The sequence below is a fragment of the Amphiprion ocellaris genome, chromosome 10 (genome assembly GCF_022539595.1).
Source record: "Amphiprion ocellaris isolate individual 3 ecotype Okinawa chromosome 10, ASM2253959v1, whole genome shotgun sequence".
Taxonomy (NCBI): domain Eukaryota; kingdom Metazoa; phylum Chordata; class Actinopteri; family Pomacentridae; genus Amphiprion; species Amphiprion ocellaris.
In genome coordinates this window covers 8,761,885-8,785,849 of record NC_072775.1, presented here as the reverse complement: position 1 = coordinate 8,785,849, position 23,965 = coordinate 8,761,885, and the positions used below count along the sequence as shown (strand labels likewise).

General features: G+C 40.3%; 2 protein-coding genes across 2 annotated transcripts; one reads left to right on the top strand and one right to left on the bottom strand.

The window, feature by feature from the left end:
• The first annotated feature begins 3,163 nt into the window (after positions 1 to 3,163).
• On the top strand, positions 3,164 to 9,170 carry si:ch211-252f13.5 (uncharacterized). The gene is made up of 6 exons (XM_023298251.3): positions 3,164 to 4,122; positions 4,214 to 4,419; positions 4,757 to 4,927; positions 5,158 to 5,310; positions 5,447 to 5,513; positions 5,892 to 9,170. Exons 1-6 carry the CDS (start codon positions 3,486 to 3,488, stop codon positions 7,463 to 7,465), a joined length of 2,808 nt encoding a protein of 935 aa, XP_023154019.2. The 5' UTR covers positions 3,164 to 3,485; the 3' UTR covers positions 7,466 to 9,170.
• A 3,712-nt stretch (positions 9,171 to 12,882) lies between these two features.
• Positions 12,883 to 21,893, bottom strand: anxa13l (annexin A13, like). Its single transcript, XM_023298236.3, has 11 exons — positions 21,737 to 21,893; positions 21,054 to 21,129; positions 19,621 to 19,715; positions 19,365 to 19,535; positions 18,214 to 18,247; positions 17,888 to 17,967; positions 17,383 to 17,451; positions 15,469 to 15,570; positions 15,280 to 15,355; positions 15,080 to 15,192; positions 12,883 to 14,161 (listed from the first exon to the last, which is right to left on the bottom strand). Exons 1-11 carry the CDS (start codon positions 21,749 to 21,751, stop codon positions 14,042 to 14,044), a joined length of 951 nt encoding a protein of 316 aa, XP_023154004.2. The 5' UTR covers positions 21,752 to 21,893; the 3' UTR covers positions 12,883 to 14,041.
• Between the last annotated feature and the right edge of the window lie 2,072 nt (positions 21,894 to 23,965).

The following is a 23,965-nucleotide window of genomic DNA, read 5'->3' as shown; positions in this document are numbered from 1 at the left end:
GGGACACACAATAAATAACCAAGTGAAGCCAGCTAAAGTTCTACAAAGTTATAAATGTAGTTAGCATCGTTTTGCCCACAGACATTTACAGACACGTTACCTCTTCATAAATCCTCCGCTGCGCTGAGGATTACCCATAATCCTTTGCTATGACTATACATGCAGGGAAACCCTTCTGACAGCAGGTGGCATAGTTGTCCCATTTAGCTGGATTTAACCTGAACTTTTTTAACTATGTTACATATATATATATATATGCATACTCACTGGCCACTTTATTAGCTACACCTTGCTAGTAAAAGGTTGGACCCCCTTTTGCTTTCAGAACTGGCTTCATTCTTCGTGGCATACTTTCAACAAGATGTTGGAAACATTCTTCAGAGATTTTGGTCCATACTGACAGACTGCACATCCATAATGCCAATCTCCTGTTTCACCACATCCCAAAGGTTCTACTGGATTGAGATCTGGTGACTGTGGAGGCCATCGGCTTTACAGTGAGCTCACTGTCATGCTCAAGATACCAGTTTGATGGTGGTGCATTATCCTGCTGGAAGTATCCATCAGAAGATGGTACTCTGTGGTCATAAAGGGATGGACGTGGTTAGCAACAATTCTCTGGTAGCCTGTGGTGTTTAAACAATGCTCAGTTTATACCAAGGGGCCCAAAGTGTGTCAAGAGTATATCCTTCACACCACTGCACCACCAGCCTGAACCGTTGATACCAGGCAGGATGAATCCATGCTTTCATGTTGCTTCCACCAAATTCTGACCATCTGAATGTTGCAGCTGAAATGGAGACTCATCAGACCAGGAGATGTTTTTCCAATCTTCTGTTGTCCAGTTTTGGTGAGTCTGTGTGAATTCAGTTTCCTGTTCTTAGCTGACAGGAGTGGCACTTGATGTACTCTTCTTCTGCTGCTGTAGTCCATCTTCTTCAAGGTTGGACATGCTGTGTGTTCAGAGATGATATTCTGCATTCCTTGGTTGTAACCAGTAGTTATCTGAGTTACCTTGAGTTGCCTTTCTATCATCTCCAACCAGTCTGCCCATTCTCCTCTCACATCAACAAGGCATTTTGGTCCACTTGACTGCCGCTCACTGGATATTTTCTCTTTTTCGGACCATTCTCTGTAAACCCTAGAGATGGTTGTGTGTGAAAATCCCAGCAGATCAGTAGTTTGTAAAATACTCAGACCAGCCTGTCTGGCACCAACAACCATGCCACGGTGAAAGTCATTTAAATGCCCTTTAAAAATCTTTTAAAGATAAAATAAGATGTCATATAGGGAATTCCTGTTTATTTCACTTGCAACATTTGACTTTTGCTCTTTATTTGTCTTGGAACACTTAACTGTCGATTGACTTGCCACACTCGTTTTCTTTGTCAATCTTTTTAAAGTTCTTTCACCCTTTGATGAACAACATGGGTCAAAAGCGACCCATATTCAGTGGAAAATGGGTATCTCTTGACCCATGTTGTGCATCAAAGGGTTAAACATTCTCTACTTGTCAGCATTTACTGTAATGCAAGAAAATCATCACATCAGATTACCTGTTTAGAAAAACCTACTTGGCAATAAAACTGGTTCTGAAATGAAAACATCACAGCAGCAGAGAGAAGCAGTTCAAAATGAACACACACTGAAGAGGCCCTTCACTAAACACTCACAGGAAGAGGATATTTTGAAACACAGGGAAAATTCATGGTATGAATGATATAACCATATAGTCCTGCTGTCCAGGCTTTCTCACTTGCCTGACTGAGACACTTAAGGTTTAGTTAATCAAAAATGATCTTCTCTAAATTCTACATACAACATAGAATGTGTTGTGTAGCGGCTGCACGTGTTTTAGCTTTGCTCTGATGTGAATTGGTTTTGATAGACTGAAACTGATACCTGTCGTCAGATGTTACATTTACTGTTTCCCACTGACCAAGCATATGTTTATGTTTACATGGAAAACAACAGAACAAAAAGAACCATCAAAAAATATATAGACTCCAGCAGTGGAGAGAGCACTTTATCCCCTCCAGCATGATCATATTGGACAAACTGGAATGTGACCACATGAGGACAAATAAAACCACCACCAACAGAGAACTGCTGTTATGGAAACAGAATATATGCAAACAGAATGTGGATATTCCACTTCCTGTTGCACTTTTAGTACAAATAAGCTCAATTCTGATGATAATAGCACGTTGGACAGTGCATACAGGGTAAGAAATGTGTGCAAACTTGTGACTTTCGGTAACTGTTGACTGTCTGCCGAGTCTCTCCTTCAGATTTTAACATCAGCATCATGTGTGGTCTCACTTTAGCTTAAGTCAGTAAATTATATCCAAAGCCACTTCTGACACCACCTGCTGTGTGTCTGTTTGTTGCACTTTTAGCCCTTCAGCGGTCTTTTAAGAAAGTCTAAATTTTCGACTCACTTCATTCACCATGTGGTTGTTTATAAGCACCTCTGAATGACTTATAACTAACAAATGCTGAGAGATGGAGCGTTGACGCAGCGGCTTACATGCACTCAATGCGAGTGAGCGTTTGAATGAGAGAGCGAGGGACATTTTACTGTGAAAATGAGAAGAGAAGAACTTTTTAAAGTGTTTCTAATGTGGGTTAAAGCGCTAATCAAAGCCATGTGGGGTCACGGAAGGGAAATGAGAGTGGCAATTAACTGTAATAAAGTTTACATTTTACAGGAGAAGCAGTTTAGGCTTCAGCTTTACAGTTGTGTTTTAAAAGTCATACCACAGCACCATAATCCAGTGCAACAGAACATATCAAAGCTTGGATGCCATTTAAAAGCAGAGTTTTTAATTCCGACAGGGCTTGTTAAAAAGCCACAGGGCTAATCCTGTCATCAAGATGAACTGCAAAAGGAAGAGAAAGAAAGCTAGAAAGAGATGGAGAGAGCTGCCCTTTGCATGGGAAAATAGTTCCATGTGAAAAACTCTATAAACTGAAGCTCTGAGATTCCAGAGAAGCATGTGGACGCTGCCACAAAGTTTTGCTAACTACTGTTAGCATGCAAAACTGTTTATGAATGATTTTTTTTCGAGAGTGAGAATGAAAATAACACCAGAAGAGTCCAGATATCTCCCACATGCACTGCCTCAGTAGGAATGGAGTGAGTCTTGTGGTATGTCCGGGAAAGCTACGGGTTAATTTAAGACTAAGAGCAAAACCTGTTGCCAATTAGGAACAGCGAGCGCCACATGTGGGCTAGACGGAGTTATCTCCAGTAGGGGCAAAGGGGGCAGAAACCGCGGTGCGCGCAATGGAGACAGGCTGATTGACTGTGCAGCCACTTGTTCAAGTTCAACTGGCAGTCACAGGTATGAGCAGCTATTAATATGACGTTTTTTTCTTGAAGAGATGATCAGACAGGATCCACAGCACTGAAGGATTGATGCGCAAAAGGGGCCACCATTCACACGTGGCTCGTTTAACTTTTTACTCTTCAAGATTGCAACATGGCACGCACTTCTATGATATTTTTACTCTTTGCTACAACTTTGCTCGGCACGGAGAGCGTATCTGAAATCTGCCGGGGCCCTCGCTGCTTCCCCGGCCAGGACTGGAGCACACAGTGCGTCGGAGCGCACTGCCAGAGGCGCACGGAGACGTCCGCGCCCCGACTGCAGTTACCGCACTCTGTACCGTCCAATCAAGTACAGTTTTATTCGAATTACCCACGGGATGCTCCTGTCACACAGCAGCGAGTCCAAATCGGGCAGGCAGCACCGTACACCATCGTCCAGCCTCAGCACGGCGTGGATAGCAACAGGAGGACCAACCCGAGGACCATCACGGCGGAGGTGTTTCACCCTGGCTGCGCCGGTGGGACCTGTCCGACCTCAGTGTCTCATCGCCCCACGAGTGATGACAGTGCAGCCCGGGAGTGCAAAGGGATCGGATGTAAACTTCCCCCTCTGATGCGCCAGAAGCACAAGCCTTGCATTGGAGACGGCTGCAGTGGAGGAGACGACGGGAGAGGACACTCCTCACCTGTTCGTGTGACGGACAGAGCGGCACAGTTTCTGGACGAGCTGCCAGACTTTGGGTCTGAACGTGGAGCTTTTATACAGCTGACATGTGACATGAAACCAGGTCAGTATCAGCCTGCCAGTGATTGATTAGAAAAGTGAGTAAATGATAATCATTTCAGATGCTATATAATAGTTTTCCTGCTTTGCCTCAGGGACCAATGAGGTTCCCTCAGAAGATGCTCTTGTGCTGCAGCTGCAACTGTCTAAGAGCCAGGAGAGGCTGGTTGAGGCCCTCAGGGGCCAACAGCACGAGGTGAAGGAGCTGCAGAGGCTCCTCAGTGAGCAGCAGGGGACGCTGGTGAACCAGCAGAGAGACATTCTGGATCAGCAGAGGAGGATGTTTGAGCAGATGGAGCAAGTAAGGCTGCTGTGACTGATGGTGAGGGAGATGTTAATAGGTGGTGGTTTTGTTATTGGGTGGAGACTCGAGAAACATTATTTAGATGAGGGGGTGGAAAACACCCAATCTACACAAGTTTTATTGTGCTCACTGCTGACCTCCTTACATAAGATCAGTTCCATATGTGGATCAGAGGCGGAAAATGTTTGGCACCACAGCTGAGATGAAATGTGAGCACTTACACACTGATTAATCACACATTTCGTGGCCAAATTTGTGCATTCATATCATAAGTCATGATTATTATCACCACTGTTATCACACTTGAGGTGAAAAGTTATTTTTCTGCTTCCAGGTAAAAGCCCAGTACAACATACTGATGGACAGCATCAAACAAACATCTTTCCAGAACCTCCAGGGGGAGCTAGACAGTCACATGGAAACTCTGAGTGGGCAGGTTAGAGCCCACCAAGCACAGCAGGCTCTGTCTTTGCACAAAGTGGACATGGAGGCCAGCATCATGGAGGTGAGCTGCAAACTGAATCAGGAATCAAGTGTACAGATTTCAAAATAAAGTGTAGAAAAAACTAGAATCCAACAGTCACTATAATACCAGAGGCCCAACTAATTTGTATGTCACTGAATCAGACAGCAAAGCATGATATTTGCAATATATGACATATGTTTTGGTTAACTACTGCCACTACCAGCACTATTGCTCAGTTAATCTGTAACTAGCATCATGTTTGATGCCAGGTGGGTCGGTCTCTGCTGACTTGTGGCAGCTGTGGACCGGAGGAGTACTGTGGCTTCAGCAGCGGCCATCCCCGCTGTGAGAAATGCACCATCTGTCCACCCGGTTTCTTCCTGGTCGCCCAGTGTTCAGTCCATGCAGACAGGATTTGCCAGGTTACCATTATTATTTGTTTTTCTGTTACCACATACATTAAAGCAAACAGTTACGCTTTACAAAACCTTCACCTTGGAAATAAGCAGGCTGCTGGTGCACTAACTTCTCATTGTATTGTCTCACTGGTCATTACAGGACAGGGATGAATGCCTTGAAATAGCTGATCTGTGTGGAGATCAACAGAAGTGTCTCAATACTCCAGGTACAACGAAGTACTGTGACATTTACACTCAACAGTGTTGTCATGAAAAGATGTCACCATAGAGTCAATATTGGGCAGGAAGCCAACTCAATTCTTGCCAGTCTAAAATATTTATGTTTAATATTTACAATAATGTCTCCTATTGTATTGCATTGCCTTAAGCAAAGCTAGCAGGTGGAATATCAATACATTGTGGGAGGATTTTGAGCATGTTTGAATACCTCTTATGGTCCTGTTGTTGTGGAATGAATTTTCATATTTTCCCTCCTCCTGACTTGCTGGACAGCTGATTTATTAGTTATATTATAGAAACAATGGCATATTTAGCCTTTCTAAGCTTTGTTGAAACCTTGTTTTCCTCTACTGTGCAATCACCAGGTGGATTCAGGTGCCAGGGCATGACAGAGCGAGACGCCAACTCAGGAATGTGCGGCCACGGATATTTCTACAACTCAGACATGGACGAGTGCCAGGCCTGCAATGAATGTGATGGAGAACCTGTGACTTCACCTTGTACCTTCACCACAGACACCATCTGTTCCGGCCCTGCTGCTGGCGACAGCCCGCTCTCTATGTCTTGGGCTGGAGATGCAAGCCTGCTGGGGGCAAAAGGCCATATTTTGGCTCACGCCTTTCCCAGCGTGCAGCTTCACATCCAGGGACGAGGCGATGTAGGTCTGGTGACCGCTGAGAATGGCCACCTGGTACTAAGGCAGCACGGTCTGGTCTGGTTGGATGAGAATCTTTCGGTGAGCCACGGCTGCCGCAGCTTTATCCAGGTGTGTCTGCGGATGAACAACACCGACGGATCCGAGGGTCGCGACCTCAGCGGTGTTCGGGTGGAGCAGCGGGAGGGAAGGTCACTCCAAAGTGTCACTGTCAGCGGTGTGGCAGAAGTCGCCCCCGGTCACATCATGTCCCTCTTCCTGCGGAGTGCCAGCCACCACTGCAACCAAAGCAGTGAGGGTCTGCAGCTGTACGACCCTTCTGCAGCTACGCTCAGCCTCCTCTGGCTCTCTCATGACACCGGGGCTGTTGCCATGACAGCACAGGCCACGGTCTCTGCACATTACCACACAAACTATCGCCCAGTCTTCCGCACCACCTCCACCTCCGATCCCTACGTAGTGGGACTGACTCATGACGGCCGTGGGATCCGCTTCGCAGAAAGTGGCACAATGCGTTTTGTATTCCAGCAGGCGTTGTACTCGATGGGCCAGGCATGTGTGAGTGAGGGAGTCCAGGTTTTGGCATATCTCAACCACAATGGAAGCAACATGGAGCTGTTCCGTGCCTTCAAATCAGGGGTCCACTACCGGGACACTTCCATATCTCTGTCTGGAGCAGCTTCAGTTGACCCCGGAGACACACTGGGCTTTGAGATAATCTCTCCTGCTCAGTGCAACGTGCGCTTCTTTGGTGACGAGACAGGCATCAGCATTCTCAGTTTGGTTTGGGTTCCTGCTGCCATTTCTTCCTCTCTGTCTGCCAGTGTGGCCCACACAGGTCTTCCCTCAGGAGCAGTTCGCAACAAGCCGCTGTTCTTCCACCAGACTAGCCCCCATGTGTCCCAGATGGGGATGCTGGCGAAGGGATCTGCAGATCAGAAACGAGATTTTGTCTTCAGGGAGAGCGGCACAGCCAGTGTGGCTCTGGACATCAAACTCATCCACTCCTGCAATTTGGTCAAAGTGACTCTGCTCAGGCGAAGTGATTCAGAGGGGTCAGGAGGAGGTCGCGAGGTCGCGGGTCAGCGGCCCGTCCCTCTGGCCCAGCAGGTGGCTGGCCAGATGCCTGAGGGCAGCCAGTGGGCCAGTGTAAGTCTGCGGGCGTCCTTCCAGGTTCACAACGGCACAGCGGTTTTCTTCACGCTGGACTGTGTGCGTGGACGAGTCAACCAGATCAGCCACCAAACAGGAAGTGGGGTGTCCGTCCTCTGGGTGGCAGCATAATTACAGCAGGCCAAACTTTGCTACATTGTTTTTTTTTTTATATGGCTGAAAGGTTCCAAATACTTATCCTTTTGCCGGTTGGACTAGATTCATTGGCGTGTCTTTTAAGGAATAGTTTAGAGACTTTTTACAACTTATGCTCATAGATCATTCACGTCTTTTTGAATTTCAATTTTAATCAGCAGCCTTTTAGCTCAGACTGGAGAAGTGGGAATCAGCTGTCCTGACTCTGACTATATGCATCAAAATACATCTGTTAACACCTTAAAAACTCAGTAATGAAGACATACACCAATCAGCCACATCATTAAAACCATTTGCCTCATACTGTGTAGGTGTCCTTAGTGCTCTGACCTTTTAAGGAATGGAAACTGGACCTCAGTGGGTGTCCCATGGTGTGAGGCATGGGGACATAGGCAGTGCACCGAGTTCTGTGGGTTGTCCAGTGGGACCTCTGTGGGTCAGGCGTCCTAATAGTCCTGGCGGTGTTAAGTCCAGGATGTAGCGATGGTGTCTGTGCAAAATAGTGATGGAGATATTGTTTTGGTGGAATGTTTGCAGGCAGGAAGGTGAGCACTGTCATTACAATAGCTGAATTCACTGAACAAAGAAGCACATCCCCCAATATTGCACAATCCAAAATTTCCCGTCCTGTAATGAATAGAATTTTTATAAAGGTATTGCAGTGAAAGGAGGAGAAAGCCATGTGAAATGTACAAAGAAAATATGTCTTATACCTACATCCAATGAGTCAAGCTAATGTCAACGTAACGTCTACATGAATGTCAGGATCTCAGGTTTCCCGGCAGAACATTGCTTTCAAATAAAAATTATTCACGTCGCCTGTCAGGAGTTTTACTGTTTGATGGGATTGTTTGTTTTTTTTTTTGAAGTGTTTGTTTTAGCTGCACTAAAAGCAAAGTGGAAGACAATAATTTGTGATTTTATGCAGGATAGATGGTTCCCCCTGCTTCCAGTCTTTGTGCTAAACTAGGCTAACTTTCTCCAAACTAGAACTTGATGTGCTGTCAATCTTCTCGTTTAACTCTGGGCTACATACTCAATAACCATATTTCCCAAACCTTGATCTAACTCTTTAAGCTGCTTGATTTGTAGTAAGTAGCATGAGGTAAACTAGACTTGCTCAAGAATTATTTTGTGTTTTTAAAACAGCTCAAATATGACCTTTGAAGTATTTAAAAATGTAACAGTATGCATAAACCATATTTATATAGTGCATCTATTAGTACAATGTCATGATATCTATGAATGATGGGTCTCAGCAACTGTATTCACATGATAATTTCTCATGTTCAGTGTTCTGCTTTTTCATGCTTCTCATGTGTCTGCCTTGTATTTATGTAATTCAGTTACTCTGTTGACGCCAAAGGACTTTCACATCATTCCAGTTGTGACTACAGCATTTTCTGCTGGCGCTGGTTTTCATTCAGGAGTACGTTTTTTAAGAGCATGTGTTTCACGTTAGCCGCCATTTTCTGATGTGGATATCTACTGCATGCCTTGTTTAAGGACCACTTTGTGCATATTATGGACTTAAAAGAGAGTCACTAAAGCCCCATAGGAATTAAACTGCTATTTTAAATAATAACACCTTAGAGTATAGTTACTGTTAACCCAAAGTAAACTGTAATAAAGTGTATATTTGATGTTTTCTACTAAATCCAATAAAATTACATTTATTTTACTGGAATTGTTTTTGCTGCAGCCTCTGTTTGAGGACTCTGCATAGTGTGAAGTGGATGGCACAAATTCAAATAAGGCTGTGTATTGTCTGAAGAGGATGTAAAAATGTTTCTTTTAGAAGTAAAAACTTGAATTTTCACGTGATAACACACATTCTTGCTAGTTTTAGTACACTAAGGTTTTGCCTCTACAGTCTTACTTGGTCTGCTGTAGCTAACGGTGGCTAACAGCTAGCTTATGTTAGCAAATAAACACAGAGATATTACATTGAAAGTAATTCAGTTCGCTGTCTTTTGAACCCTTATCTAATTGTGTTGTTGCTATTACCATTATTACAGTGTTTTATTAGCATCTTTTAGCATGATACAGAGCTAGCAGCTGCTAACTGTGCTAACAGAAGTAGCCTAGCTAGGCATCTACAGCCAGTCCATAACTGTATTTCAGAAAACTTTTGCTCCCTTTTCTTTTCACTTATGACACATGAGGATCACAATCACAACATACAATATGACAGAATATAAAACATTTTGACACCATGTTTTTGATATTAGCATTGACGCAGTTCTTCTTTGTGCAGAGCATTTTTCATCCCAAACCTCTCGCAGACGACATTAGAAACTGATCATCTTATTGTACTAATCTTATGAGCCCTTCCTTACAGGCCTCAGTCGGAGATGTGGAGACTTGTGGTTGGAGCTGCCAGGTGTTTCCTATTACACATCAAAGAATAGAGGTCCTTTATCATGAATTTAAACAGTTGAAATTATATTAGCTGGGTAGTTAACCTCCTATCGGCCTTCCTACTCACTTCCACCAGCGACCCTCAGCTCCAGAGAGCTGCGCTGCTTTGGCACGAGATCAAAAAGCACATTACGATTCCGGGCATATGTTCTATGAAAACTGGTAGACCACTTGATGTTATTATTTGACTCTTTGAAGTCATGACCTCCAGGTTAGCGTATGCTGTAGATTATTCAATAAATCACGACTCTTTGCAGATTAGTGCCATTAATATGGAGGTTTGGGTCTCGGGGTCTTCTAATTTGCTCTTGTTCAAGGTTCCTCGCCCAGATGTGCAGCACAGTTCATGAGCCAATCCTAGAGAGTGTGCTCAACCTTTGTCACAATCCTGGACGGGAAAACAAAGACAATAACCAGACGTGAGTTAGTGAACTTAACAGAAAGAAAGCATGTCTCGAGACAAATTGAAACCACCTCCTGGCTGATGGGTGACTGGCTGGATGAGTTACGTTTACGGTGGTCAGAGGAAGATAAATGTTGATGGAAAAAGGTCAGAGACTCGCCTGGCACAGCCGGCTGGCCGACAATATTAGCACTAATGGAGTACAGATGGAGAAGAAAACAAGGGCGAGTCTGTCAACTGAGCATATAATAAATATTCAATTATACTTTTACTCTCACACACTTTATGATACATTTGTCAATTTAGTGTATTTTTAATTCATAGTATATTTTACAGTTTCTTATGTATTTTGTATCTTAGTATATTTATATTTTAAATTTAAACTCTTTCTACTTGCTACTGTACCAACAGAATTTCCCCTTAAGGATCAATAAAGTATTTCTATTCTATTCTATTCTGTTCTGTTCTATTCTATTCTATTCTATTCTATTCTATTCTATTCAGAATTTGTTTTGGTATTCTATGTCATAAAACTAAATAATTACACTTAATGTATGAGAGAAAAGCATTGCAATCCTTTTTGTCTTGCTTGCATTACATTTACTTAGGGAGTGTCAGCAGAAGGGGAAGGGTATGTATTTCTTGTTTTTGCTGAAGAGAGGGGAGTCTGACTTGTTTTGGAGAGTATAAAACAGTCTTTAAAATTTTCTTATTCCATTTTCATATTGTATGTAAAGTTCCACTTTTGTGTTTATTAAATCTACACAATGAAAATGAGTAAGTGGAAATGTTAGAGAACATGACTCTGTGTGAAAGATGATGAAAGAGACCTCAGGGCTGCATTACAAGTAATTGAAAAGTAGTGTTGTAGATCCCCTCACCTGTTTCCTCCACTCCTATCTCAAAGAATCTGTCCCGAATGGGAACATTTTAGTGTCCATTGTCATTACTGAGCACTGAGTTGTGTTGGTTGGGGGTAAGAATGAATAAACCCTTCAGTTAGAACTGAAAACTACAAAGAGTTTCAGTTGGCTTCTAATGAATACTCAGTTACTTGTTTTAAACCAAAGGTTCACGACCAATAACGTACTAACAGCCCCTTACTTGTAAATGTAAATGTTACAATTGCTTTCTCTCCAAAAGTACAATCTGGGATGTTGAGACAAATGTTTCTCTAAATAGTCGCATATATCAAACCTGTGTCCATATCTGCACGTTTGGAACCTGAACCTCCACCTTTGTCTTCCATTATCGTCACATGTCTTGCACAAACCTCCCAGCCGGAGAGAGAAAGACGAGCTGCCAGACTCTGAGCGTAGCATGAGGTGGACGGTGAGCTGGGCTACATGTGGTGAACAGACTGCACATATACAGGTAGCAAGAATGTGCAGAAAGCAGGTGCACACTAAACTGTGACCTCCATACTGAAACACCCATAACATGAAGGCTGGAGACAGAAAGAGGAATTCAAGAAGAAGAAGAAGAAGAAGCCATTAGGAAAAATTGTGAGAAAGAAACTAAAGCGAGGGAAAGAAAGTGAGAAATCGTGTGTTTCAGTGCATCTGGAAGCAGTTCTCGCTTGTTTTGAACTTTTCTTCCCCACTATCCACTTTTAACTCATTCAGAGGCGCCCCACAGTTTCTGAGCTCTGGATTGAGTCAACATGTTTTGGGAGGAAATGCTGTAGATGCAACATTTTGCATAGCTTTGGATAATAGACCAACAACACAAACAGTACAAGGGTCAATATATAACTGAGGGGCTTTTGAAGTCCATGGGATATATCTTGCATAAATCTTTATTAAAAGTAAAAAAAAAAAGTAACTTGACAAGTTTCATAATTATTTATTATGGAAACAATCACTTATCAATAAAAAATGACTGGGTATCACCAAAATGTAAATAACAGTACGAATTTAATAACAACCACCTTCTAATTAGCCAAACAATAATAAAATGAGCTTATTCAATTATTATTCTTGATTGTGTTCTTTTTTCTGTCTCAGTCAAGCTCATTAATGACCGACTAGGTGCAGCTACCAAAGGGAGGTAACTGGGGATGTGCGACACGTATGTATGGGGAATGTGTGTATTTTAATTTTGTTCTTATATTAACATATCTTATTTATTATATGTCATGTATTTATTATGTATTTTAAATAATATGTGTTTTGTTTTATTGTGTTGTAGTGCAGCTTGATGTTTTGCCTTGTCTAAGACAAATATTTTAGAATAATCTTTGTGTAAAAATGCCATGTGGTGTTTGGTTATAGACGGCCATGTTGATTTTAGGCCTGAAAACAGCAAAAATGTCAACTATGATACAAAAAGTCCCAGAATTATATATTGACCCCTAAAATGTTAACCAAGAAAATCTTCACATTTACCATTTGAGCAAATAACTAAAATAATTAATGCACTACACAGTTTGTTAAAGTTCATTATTATGTTCTGGGTAAACATATTATCACTGATTTCACCCCCCTTTCCACAAATGTCATTTTAACTAAAAACCAGCACAAACAAGTGGTGCAATGCTGCCCTCTGCAGGAAATAAACACAATCTGAATGAATTTTGGTGACATTAATTTATTATCACGTCATACATAGCACGTTTTAAATGCTGTAACACTTCTTCTAAATAATTTACTGTTTTGCTACTTATGGATAATATAACTGTATATTTTTATACTTTAAATTACTGTCAGTTTTAAATAACATTAGTTAAGACACAGTTACATCCCCGACTACAGACAGTGTGGCTATTATCAATGAATGCACTTCAGAGGGTTACAGTGTAAGATTCATATCTTGATTATCATCTAACCATAGTTGTTTTTTTGGCAGAAAATTTAGTCACTGAATGACAAAAAGGGAAAAAGGCAATTGTCTTGTAAATGTGTGTACAAATGTGAGAACAAGGCAGCTTGTGGGCTGTGAGTGAAAAAAAGAAGAGTTAAAAAATCCCATTTAGTGTTCAGGGATGTGACTACAAAATGCTAGTAGTGTATCCTTAAAGCATCCAGGCCTTTGACATGAGGGTAATAATACTATCAGATAGAATACATTTACTAATGTATTCAGATAGGAGCGTGATAAATCGGCACTTAAGTGTTGCAGCACAAAGTAAATTGCATCGCTTTATGTTCATGAAAGGCATCTTTTGAGGCAAATAGTTGTGAAGTCAATGAAGATGGCAGAAAGTGATAAATGATATGAAGCTGTAGATGTTATACTGTAGAAATTTTTAATGTGGACAGCTTTGGGTTAAACTTGAACTGATGGATTGCAACTGAAATAACCTATAAAGCTCCTGATTGAGAATAAAACACTAATATTGTCTGTTTGGATAAATATGTGAGCATGATGCTGAACTGCTCAAGTTCCATATAAGTTTCAGAAAGATGCACCTTCACTGTATATTGGACTATAACTGTAAGGAGGTTCCACTCAGATAATGTTCTTGGCCAAAAGGTGTATTCAAAGACTATAAATGCAAGCTTGCCATGTGTCAAACACGGAACGGTATAATATTGAATAGATTTTTGGTCCGCGCTGCAAAGAGAACCGAGTGTCTCCAAGTGAGAAAGAAGGAAAGTGATGTAAGTAGGACGACAGATAGAGAGATTCCCCAGAGTGAATAAGTGAAACTGGAAGGATGAGTGCAGAGGAAGGAGAGTGTGTCATGTAATGTCATGGTTAAATAAGGCCAGAACAGGAGGAAGGTTTTAGTGCAGGATCTCAATGAGGAGGCGTTTAAAGTCTCCGCCACACTCAGAATCCAGAGCGTCCTTCAGAGTGACATCGTACTTCTCCAGGTACATGTCCTTCACCGTCTCCAGGTCGATCTGCAGGTTCATAACACAACATGGTATCAACATTAAATCCTGTCCTTTATGTTGAATACTACATACAGCAGTCCCTCGTCCATGGCGGAGGTTACGTTTAATTATTAGTTTTTATAATTTTCATATTGTTTTCAGTTTTTTAGACTAGAAAATGCTTATTTTACCACAAAATAATTAAAATAATAAGTATATAAAAATACCTACATATCGCAAAACCTGCAATATAGTGGAAAAATCTGTGATATAAATACAATTTAAGAAACTGTGATACAGAAAGAAGGTGAAAAGTGAACCGCGATATGGTGAGGGACCACTGTACTTCAAAGTACATTTTAAGCTCTTTAACCCTCCTGTTGTCCTGCGGGTCAAAATTTACCCATTTTAAAGTTTGAAAATGTGGAAAAAATATATATATTCACAGTGAAACTTCTGATGTCCAAATGCTCAACATTTTGGGGAAATTTTTCAACATTTTTCGGTGGAAAAAAATGTTTCAAGAACATTCACAAAAAAAATCAACCGAAATTTGCTGGATTTTGGTTGATTTTTTTTTTGTGAATGTTCTTAAAGAAAATATTAGACATTTTACTGATATATATGTAATCACTTTAGATATTTTTAGGATTTTTTTTTGGAAGATTTTTCTAATTTTTTTGGAAAATATTTACAAGAATTTCCTTGCGAAATCTGAGGGATTTTTTTGAAATAAAACTTTTCAGGGAAACTTTTAAGGAATTATTGGAATTTTCTGAAGGTTTTGCTAATTTTCAGGAATTTGGGGAATTTTTTTTCAGAATTTTTGTATTTTTTCAGACAAGGAAACAATATTTTTTGGTGCCCATAAATGAAGACAGCAGGAGGGTTAACTTCATTTTCCTGCCTGTATAACGATACACTGGGTCGTGTTTACGCTCTCACCTCAGAGCGGCCGACGATAACACGAATGAGCGTGTCCTCGTCGGTGCCGAGTCCCTTCATGGCAGCATTAAGGCGTCGGGCGAAATACAGCTGCGGGTTCTTAGCACACCTCACTTCAAATCACACAGCAGGTGTTACTGACAGAGCTGACAGCACATTTGATATTTAAATGACATGTAAATGATCTTGTTCCTACTCACCCAGAGTGATGTAACACTCCTTCAGAGTTCCTGTGGCTTCAGCATCAATGGTGTCCAGAATGTCTGTTCCTGAAAGCTGCAGGAAACACATGAGGACTGATAACTTCAATAATAAAAGCATTTGAAATGACAAAAGAAAAAAAAAGCAGCAAAGCAGTGTTTTGTTGCAGGATTAAATTCAGTACGTACCGACTCGTAGGCCTTAAAGGTGGCCTGAAGCTGCAGGTAGTTCCTGTGTGTCAGGATGTAGGTGAAGGTCGACTCATCGGTGCCAAACCTGCCTTCTCCTGCCTGAAGAGGAAACGATACACCAACATTTCTGAGCATTTGTATTAGTTTTAAACGTCTCTTGCCGATTTGATTCCTCAGATTGGAACAGGTAAACTGTTGATGTGAGTCAAGGGAGGAGGTGCATTCATTAGTCAAAGAATAATTCCTGTTTTATGCAGTTTAGATGATATTTTCTGTCCAGATAAGAGTCTAAGTTAAGTGCTGAGATCTAGGACCACAGTGAGTGTAATGTTATATAACGAGCATTCGAGAATCACTACGATACTACAGCCATATTGTTTGAGCTAAATGCTAACATCAGCATGCTAACCTATTTACATTGACAGCATACTAAAACAATCAGCCTCAGTATCAGTGTACTCTAGGATGATTTTGGTGCTTTATTCTGCCATCAGTTAACCCTTTCCACAGGGATAATGCCCTCCAAAGCCACCAGACTCCATTGAGAAAAGCAGAACATGAGAGTTGCTGGTCTAAATCTGCCTCAGTCAGTTAGTTTATTTGCATTATTGTGTGATTTTGGTCTTTTAACATGTCAATTCTGATCCAGCTAAGATGTTAAAACCCCAAACTCACACAGTAACACCAGTAAAAGTAATCAATCAAAGCACTGGTAGGCCAGCAAGTTCTATGTTTACTGTGAGGTAAAATTATTGTTTTTATCAATGCAGTCTGGTAGCTTTAAAGAGAGCATAAATCGATATAACTACTTCAATGCCATGTCAGAAAGGCAAGAAAAAGGCAGTGAAATCATTGTAAATATAGTACATGCTTAAACTAATATTGATTTTCTATTTTATTTTGCTGGGACATCGTCAGTACCTCATACATACACTTCAAAGAAACCTGTTCCTTTAACATGCTAATGCTTAACAGGCAGAATATTTACCACATTCACAGTCTTAATTTCATGTGATTGCATCCTAACATCTGCTAATTACATTGGGTTTGGGGGGGGTGTTTTGATGAGAACTGTGATATTTAAAAGATATTGATATGTTAAAAACACACGTGATAACATTTATAAAGGTATTTTGTACGTTTAACTGGAAATTGTAGTCTGCTGTATCACACTGAAAAAGTATCACAAGATATGGTTCGTTTTTGGTTTTTAAATTCAATAGAATTTAACTTTGAATCTCTTTGTCAAACTTTCACTATTCTATTGTTCCGTCCTGTTTGCAGAAAATCTTGTTACCATAACAACGAAATTTTTTAATCACATTTTCTAGAAATATTTTGACAAGATTGTTATCATGAATTCTTCGGCTACAATACTCATGTAAAATCTGACATTGTCTCAGTCCTAGTTTGCAGGTTTTTGGCCTGATTTAAGAGAAATCCATCCAGTAGTTGTCAAAACACTTCACTAAAACCACAAATCTGAAATATTTCCATCTGTTGTGGATGCAGTGATGGACTCAATAACTAACCGACCTCTTTGAAGTCAGTGTCTGTTCTTTGTTGTGTGTGAAAATGAATGAATTATATGCAGACAAGCATGCTTTGTCTGTTATTTATATTCACACAATGTTGCTGTGATACTTCAAGCATGAAACTTCATGCCTTAGCTGCAAAATTTCCAGACACATCACACATTCCTGTCCTGTAATATAAGCCAGATTACAGCATTAAAAACAAGCTCACATTTGGGAATTTATGGGATTTCCATGTTATCCTGGGATCTAATGCTCAAACATCTAAATTTACGATCTTATTACAAAGCAAACATCAGCGTAACCCAAACTGGAAACTTAAATGTGGCCTTTAACTTGAAGGAATTACCAGCAAGGGCCTCTACTGAGAACGTACCTCAAACAGAGACACAGCGTCTTGTTCGGCTAAACCCTCGTCCACCTCAAAGCCTTCATCCCTGGCCGCCTGTAGGAAAACAGGGATATAGAAGAGATATGAGGTGGAAAAAAAGGGGAAAAGGGGTTTAAGGCGATGGATGAGGAGGGAAAAGACTTAGAGGGAAGGTCAAAGAGCTTGGATTACAAGAATAATATCGAGCATTTAGCGAGGTAACAATCATCTGTTGCACATTAATAGGAAATATTTGGAGGCCATTGAAGCTCTTTTTTGTGTAACATGAGTCACCCTGTTTGTCCTTTTTTTTTGACTGGGGGAAGGAAAAGAGAGGGGAAGCAACAAAAGGGTGTGGGCACTGAAAGAGCTGCAGATGGCACAGAGGCCAAACAATGAGACGAATGTCCCAGTAGGCGAAGTGCAGGAATTCTTCACATACATTCTCACAGATTCAAGAAGCAAAGCTAACAGTGAACATCCTGCTTGGAAACATTGGTCGCGTTTTTACCTGCAGCAGCGATATGAGCAGGTTCCTCACATCTCCGCTGGTATCGCCCTCAATATCTGCCTCCAGGTCGCGCTCGTGCACTGAAAAAACCACAAGTTAGAACTCATCTGGTGACTCACAAACTCACAAACTGAGATGAAGTCAGCGCAACAACAGATTGTGGAATGAGTGGAATATGACCCCAAGATGGATAAAGTCAGAATATTTCTGGCCAAAACATGAAGAAAACAACAGTTACAGCACCCCGATGATATAATAACGAAGTGCTGCTTAACGAGGAACAACAGAGCTGCTTTGTACGACTCAACAGAGAAGAAAAAACCCACCCTGGACGTAGGTCTCCTTGTAGCTCAAGATGTCCTGTTGGAACAAAGAAGATGAATTTCAGTCTGCAGAACATCTGACAGCAGAGAAACAGTCTGATATGTTACATATTCTGAAAACAAAATCAAAAAAATTGTTTCTATAAAGGCATTTATAAGTGATTATTTACAGGATTTTGTTGCATTTTTTTAAAGCTCTATTTAAATAGAGATTTCTCAATTTATTTGCAATTTGTTACAATTAATAAACATTTGACTGAGCTTTGTTAAATTGTCACAGCAGGAAACTCAAATCTGAATTCTAATAATAATAACTTTATAATATTAAATGTATTTAAAAAGCACCCTTAAGAATAGCGTTAACAAAGTGCTTTGACAGTTAAAACATGCAACACAGAGACAGTCAAACAAGATATTGGAGACAAGTCAGAGCAGTCAATTAAAATGAAAAGTAAAAATGACAATACATTCAATGAATAATTAACTATATTAGCATGCAAATCAAACAGGGGAACTAGGCAGTTTGAAAATTAAAGAACAAGATTGAGGATTAAAATTAAATGTAAAAAAAATTAGAGAATTAAATAATTAGAGAGATGACATCACACCAAAGAACCAGGCAGCTACAAGTAAAACAAAACAAGAGACCATCTACAATAAACAGGACATAATAATACAGAATAAAACACTAAAACTAAATAAACTTCACATAAAAGCAAGTCTATAAAATGGGTTTTAAGAAGTGATTTAAAAGAAGTTATTTACTCTGCAAGCCTTATCTCCTCCGGCAATAATATATGCTTATAATAAGCATAAAAGCATATATTTTACAGAAGTCACCATATTTAAGCCCTGAAACCTCTTTCTGTGTCACTCTGCATTGATAGTGCTGTTTTTAAATCCTGATGCCAATTGATTTTATTGCAAAAGCCTGACTAATTCAATAACCAAGCTGTGTTTTTGTGCATGTCCTTACTTAAAGCTGTTGTGATTGATTGTCAATCAATAGTAATGAGGTGTATTTGTCCCAGAAGTCAAAGTCGATTTAAATCTCACAACACAAGCTTCAGTTCTGCAGCTTTTAGTCCAACAAAGAACAAAAACAGAAGCAGACTGGATCTACACCGAGTCAACGGTTCCACCAACTGACAGACCTCATTAGTAGCTGTGCACAAGATCTCCACCAGTACGGCTTCGTCGGTTCCTGCCCCCTTCATGGCCTTCCTCAGCTCCTTGGCGAAGTAAACGTGAGGAGGGTCCAACATGGCCATGATGGCGTTCTCAAAACTACCCGTCAGCTCCTTCTTCAGGACCTCCTCCAACTCCTGACAACAAACGGAGCTCGCTGGATTCAAACTCAGTGCTTTTCTGTGTGAGAGTGTAGAAAATCAGAACGAGGCAGATACTTACATCGTCGTACTTTTCAAAGTAGGCCTGCTTGATCTCCACACGCTGAGCTGCAGAACGGCTGGCCAAGATCTGGGTAATGGCCTCTTCATCCGTACCTGCAGAACAAACAGCAAACACACACCTTTAGACATTAAGAATCTTTTAAATTTAGTCAATAAATCTTAAAAACCACAGCAACATTACGTAATAACTGGAGATCTAAATCTTTAAAGATAAAACCAACCTGATTGTCACAATATTAATTACCCAAAACTGCTGATATATAACAGATGCCAATTGACAGATTGCCTTAAATACTATTATCAGTCAGCAAACTTTCACCTTATAATCAAAAAGTGCCAAATTCTGATGCTTGTTCTTCATTCAGATAAGATGAGATAAAATAAGATAAGATGAGATAAGAAGTTAAGTTCAAGTTAAGTTAAACTGAGCTGAGTTGAACTGAGTTAAGTTTAGATAGGAAAAGAAAATAAGTTAGGTTATGTTAAGTAAAGTTAAGTCACAATCACACAGCAAAGACAACACAGAGACTCTTGCATTCATTTCATACTCCACAGTTGGGGTAAAGTTAGGGTGAAGACAGGCTGAAGTAAGAAGATAAGATAAGTTAAGTTCAGTTCAGTTAAAGTGAGCTGAGGTGAACTGAGTTAAGTTTAGCTAAGATCAAATTAGCTAAGAAAAGAAAATAAGTAATAATTTTAAGATAAGTGAAGTGAAGTTAAGTCAAGACAAGATAAGTAAAGATAAGTTAAGATAAGTTATGTTATGTTAAATTGAGCCGAGTTGAATTAGGTTTAGTTTAGATAAGATAGGATTAGATAAGAAAAGAAAATAAGTTAGGTTATTTTAAGTAAAGTTAAGTTTTGCATTCATTTCATACACCACAGTTAGTGTGAGGACCACTAAGATCAGGCTGAAATAAGAATATAAGTTAAGTTCAAGTTAAGTTAAGTTACATTACATTAAATTGAGCTGAGTTGAAGACAACACAGAGACTCTGGTATTCATTTCATACTCCATAGTTAAGGTTAGGGTCATTAAGACAGGCTGAAATAAGAAGGTAAGTTCAGTTAAGATAAGATGAGATACAACTTTATTAGGAAATTCTTTTGCCAGCTATTGCTCAGAGAACAAACCTGCATAACATGACAAAAGCATTGCCTAACAGAGAAGCAATAAGACATAAGTATAATACATAACTGAAATAAGAGAGCTAAAATAAGGCTGTAGAACAGAATGTAAGAAGCAGTACTGGCTGTGATACTGAAGTAGTAAAATGTTACGCATGATAATGAAATATTGCAAATGTTTACACCACAATTAGGACATGATGTGTGTATCTGTTAAAAACGTGCAATTAAAGACAGCGGAGTTTCACAAGAGGACTGAATGGAGAACGACAACAAGTTACACAATTACTGACATTAACTCACCTAAACCTTTACACGCTTGTCGGATGGCTTTGATATCAGCTGTAACATCAAAGTCCTCATACGGGACTATGGTGGGCTGGAGAGTGAACAGAGACAGAGACATTGAACATCAAGTGTACCTTCAAGCAGCAATTTGGAAATGAAGTGATGTAAGAATTCTGATTATATATGTATGTTTTGTATGTAAAAACTACAACTGTAAAGCTTCAGTAGTAATATTCTCCGGTCAGACTGAACGAGGGTGAGGCTGTTGACAGGATTAGTGGTTAGACTCCAGCAGGCCACAGTCTCCTGCAGGAAAAGGGTGCAGCCAGTGGTGATCGCTGAGTCATGAGGCAGCAGCAGCAGCCTCCTCTATCCTCGCCCACCCTCCTTTAACACAATGCGTCCTTATTGATCTGATTTCTGACAAATTCCTCTTCTTCTGGCCTGGCAGGACACAACCCCCTCTGATCAACTCAACTGCGCCAGTTCTGCTTCTACTGACTGTGGGTACATCCTCACTGAAAGCCCTGATTTTATCTAGAAAACAACACAGCTAGAGTGCTTTGTGGGACTCTGCCTGTCAGTGATGCTTCAGTAAGCTTGTCCTGAACAGAATTCATTCAAACTTGCACCAGAGCCAACTTTCTCCAACTAACAGTGGTTTAAAACGAACTGAGAGCAGAAGTTGAGTCTCTCACCTGCACGTTGCCCATGTTGTTGTTGTCGTCCAGGTGTGTCCAGCTGTTTTCACACAGACGCAGACAGTCCGAGCTGCAGACCGACTTGTGTGTTTTTCGTGTCAGCAGGACGAGCCCTGTCCGTGCCGCAGGGGTGACGTCACCGCCGCTGCTTCATCTGATAGGACGACGAAGCAGGAAGCTGGAGGAGAAACTAACCAGTTAACCAGCGGGTTGTTTTACTTGTGATTAAATGGCGCAACAACAACAAAAAAAAGAGTGCATTTAATGAAGAATTGAACTCGCTGCAAATCAGTTAGCTACACACAAAAGAATCTGAATTAAAAAAAAAAAATCTAATTCGGATGATAACTAGTAAAATGATAGAAAAAGTCTATATTTACATGTTACAAAAAGCAAAAACAGCAACAAAAACGGGCCAAAACTATAAACAGCAGTTCAATCTCTGACCAAAAAATAACATAATATTTATCAACAATATTTTACCCATGATTTTTTTTCAACATATTTCCCCTGGTGTGGTCAGTTATAAATAATACCTGGCATCAGGTGCATCATTGTAAGAAGAGAGGAGGATGAAGTGATGCACTCATCATGTCTAGTGTCTACCAGCCTGTGGGGTTAGGGTTATGATCTGGGGTTGATCAGGTTCAGCAACGTTATGTTCCCAAAGAATGAGGTCAGCTGACTACCTGAATACACTGAATGACCAGGTCTTTCCATCAGTGGAGTTTTTCTTCCCTGATGACATGGACATGTTCCAAGATGACGATGCCAGGATTCATGGGGCTCACATTGTGAATGAGCGGATCAGGGAGCATGAGATGGATTGTCCTCCACAGAGTCCAGACCTCAGCCCCATTGAGAATCTTTGGGATGTGCTGGAGAAGACTTTGTGCAGTGGTCCGACTCTCATCATCAATATAAGATCCTAGTAGAAAATTAAGAAAATTAATCCATCTCTGGACAGAAATAAATGCTTTGACATTGCAGAAGATTATCGAAATGATGCCACAGTGAATGAATGCCCTACTCAAAGCATCTGTCTATCTATCTCTTATCTGTCTGTCCTAACCACATCCTGAACTATGATCCATTACGCTATGATAGATGAATGCAACATTAACATGCTGTTTACAGTAAACCAGCAACATAATCCTGAGAGACCATTAGTAGCCATTATCCTACTTTCTTACTGCTAATCATTATGTCCTTTTCCTAAGTTAAATTTATTTAATCTGAGATTTTACTTGTCAGATGGTATTTTAAGTATTGTACTTGCATGTCAATTCTTTCCCATCAGTGTTTGTCTCTTTTGGGGCAGAGAGCTCAGATACAACTGGTTCTGCAAATTCTATGAAATGCACCACTTACTGACACTAAATGCTAAACTCAGTGCACCCATACTTCCACCTTTGTTCTTAGGTCGTTGAAAAGGAGTAGAAATTCAGCATCCATGTACAAACACATCACAAAATGTACTTAAAGGTCAAAGAGTAGCCTAGTATAACATATATTACATTCCAGGGTTAGAAAGCATTATAGAAAGCATTTTTAATGTTGTAACTGGTCAAGATAGTACCATACAATACAAAGATACGAGATAAATTGACTGTATTTGTGAGATGCATGGTTATTTGCATATGATTTATGTGGCTGCTCTTTGTTCTCTTTTAGTGTCATTCTATTACTACTTATTTTAGTCTCAGTTTCCTTTCTGGATGTTCTGAAGTCCAACAAATACAATATAATGATTGTCTCTCTCCACATGGTGCCAGTGTTGTACCAAAAGTACCAGAGAGGATTCACTGAGAGCTAAAAAGGAATATATTTGAATAACCGTGGCACACAAAAGCAAGTGATTTGAGGTTAAAAGAACACAATTTGTTTTGTTTGGTTTGAAATTTCAAGCTTTTGACACTGATGTGCTGAGGTAACAGCTGTGACGTGTTTTTTATTCATTCAAATGTGTGATCTAAGACTTTGGATTTGTTGTGTTTTGTCTGTATACATTTTTTAACGTCTTCGCCTCATTATCTGAAGAGCCTTGAGATCGAGATTGAGAACGGTGTGAATTGGTGCAATATAAATAAACTGAATTGAACTGAACTGACGTAAATCGAGTTATGCAAAGGCAGCTGATTTGGATCAAATACAGACATAAATCTCTAAAAAAACCAAAAAACTTCAAATCTACAGTCTGAAAAATGAACTGAAAACCAGCCAGAG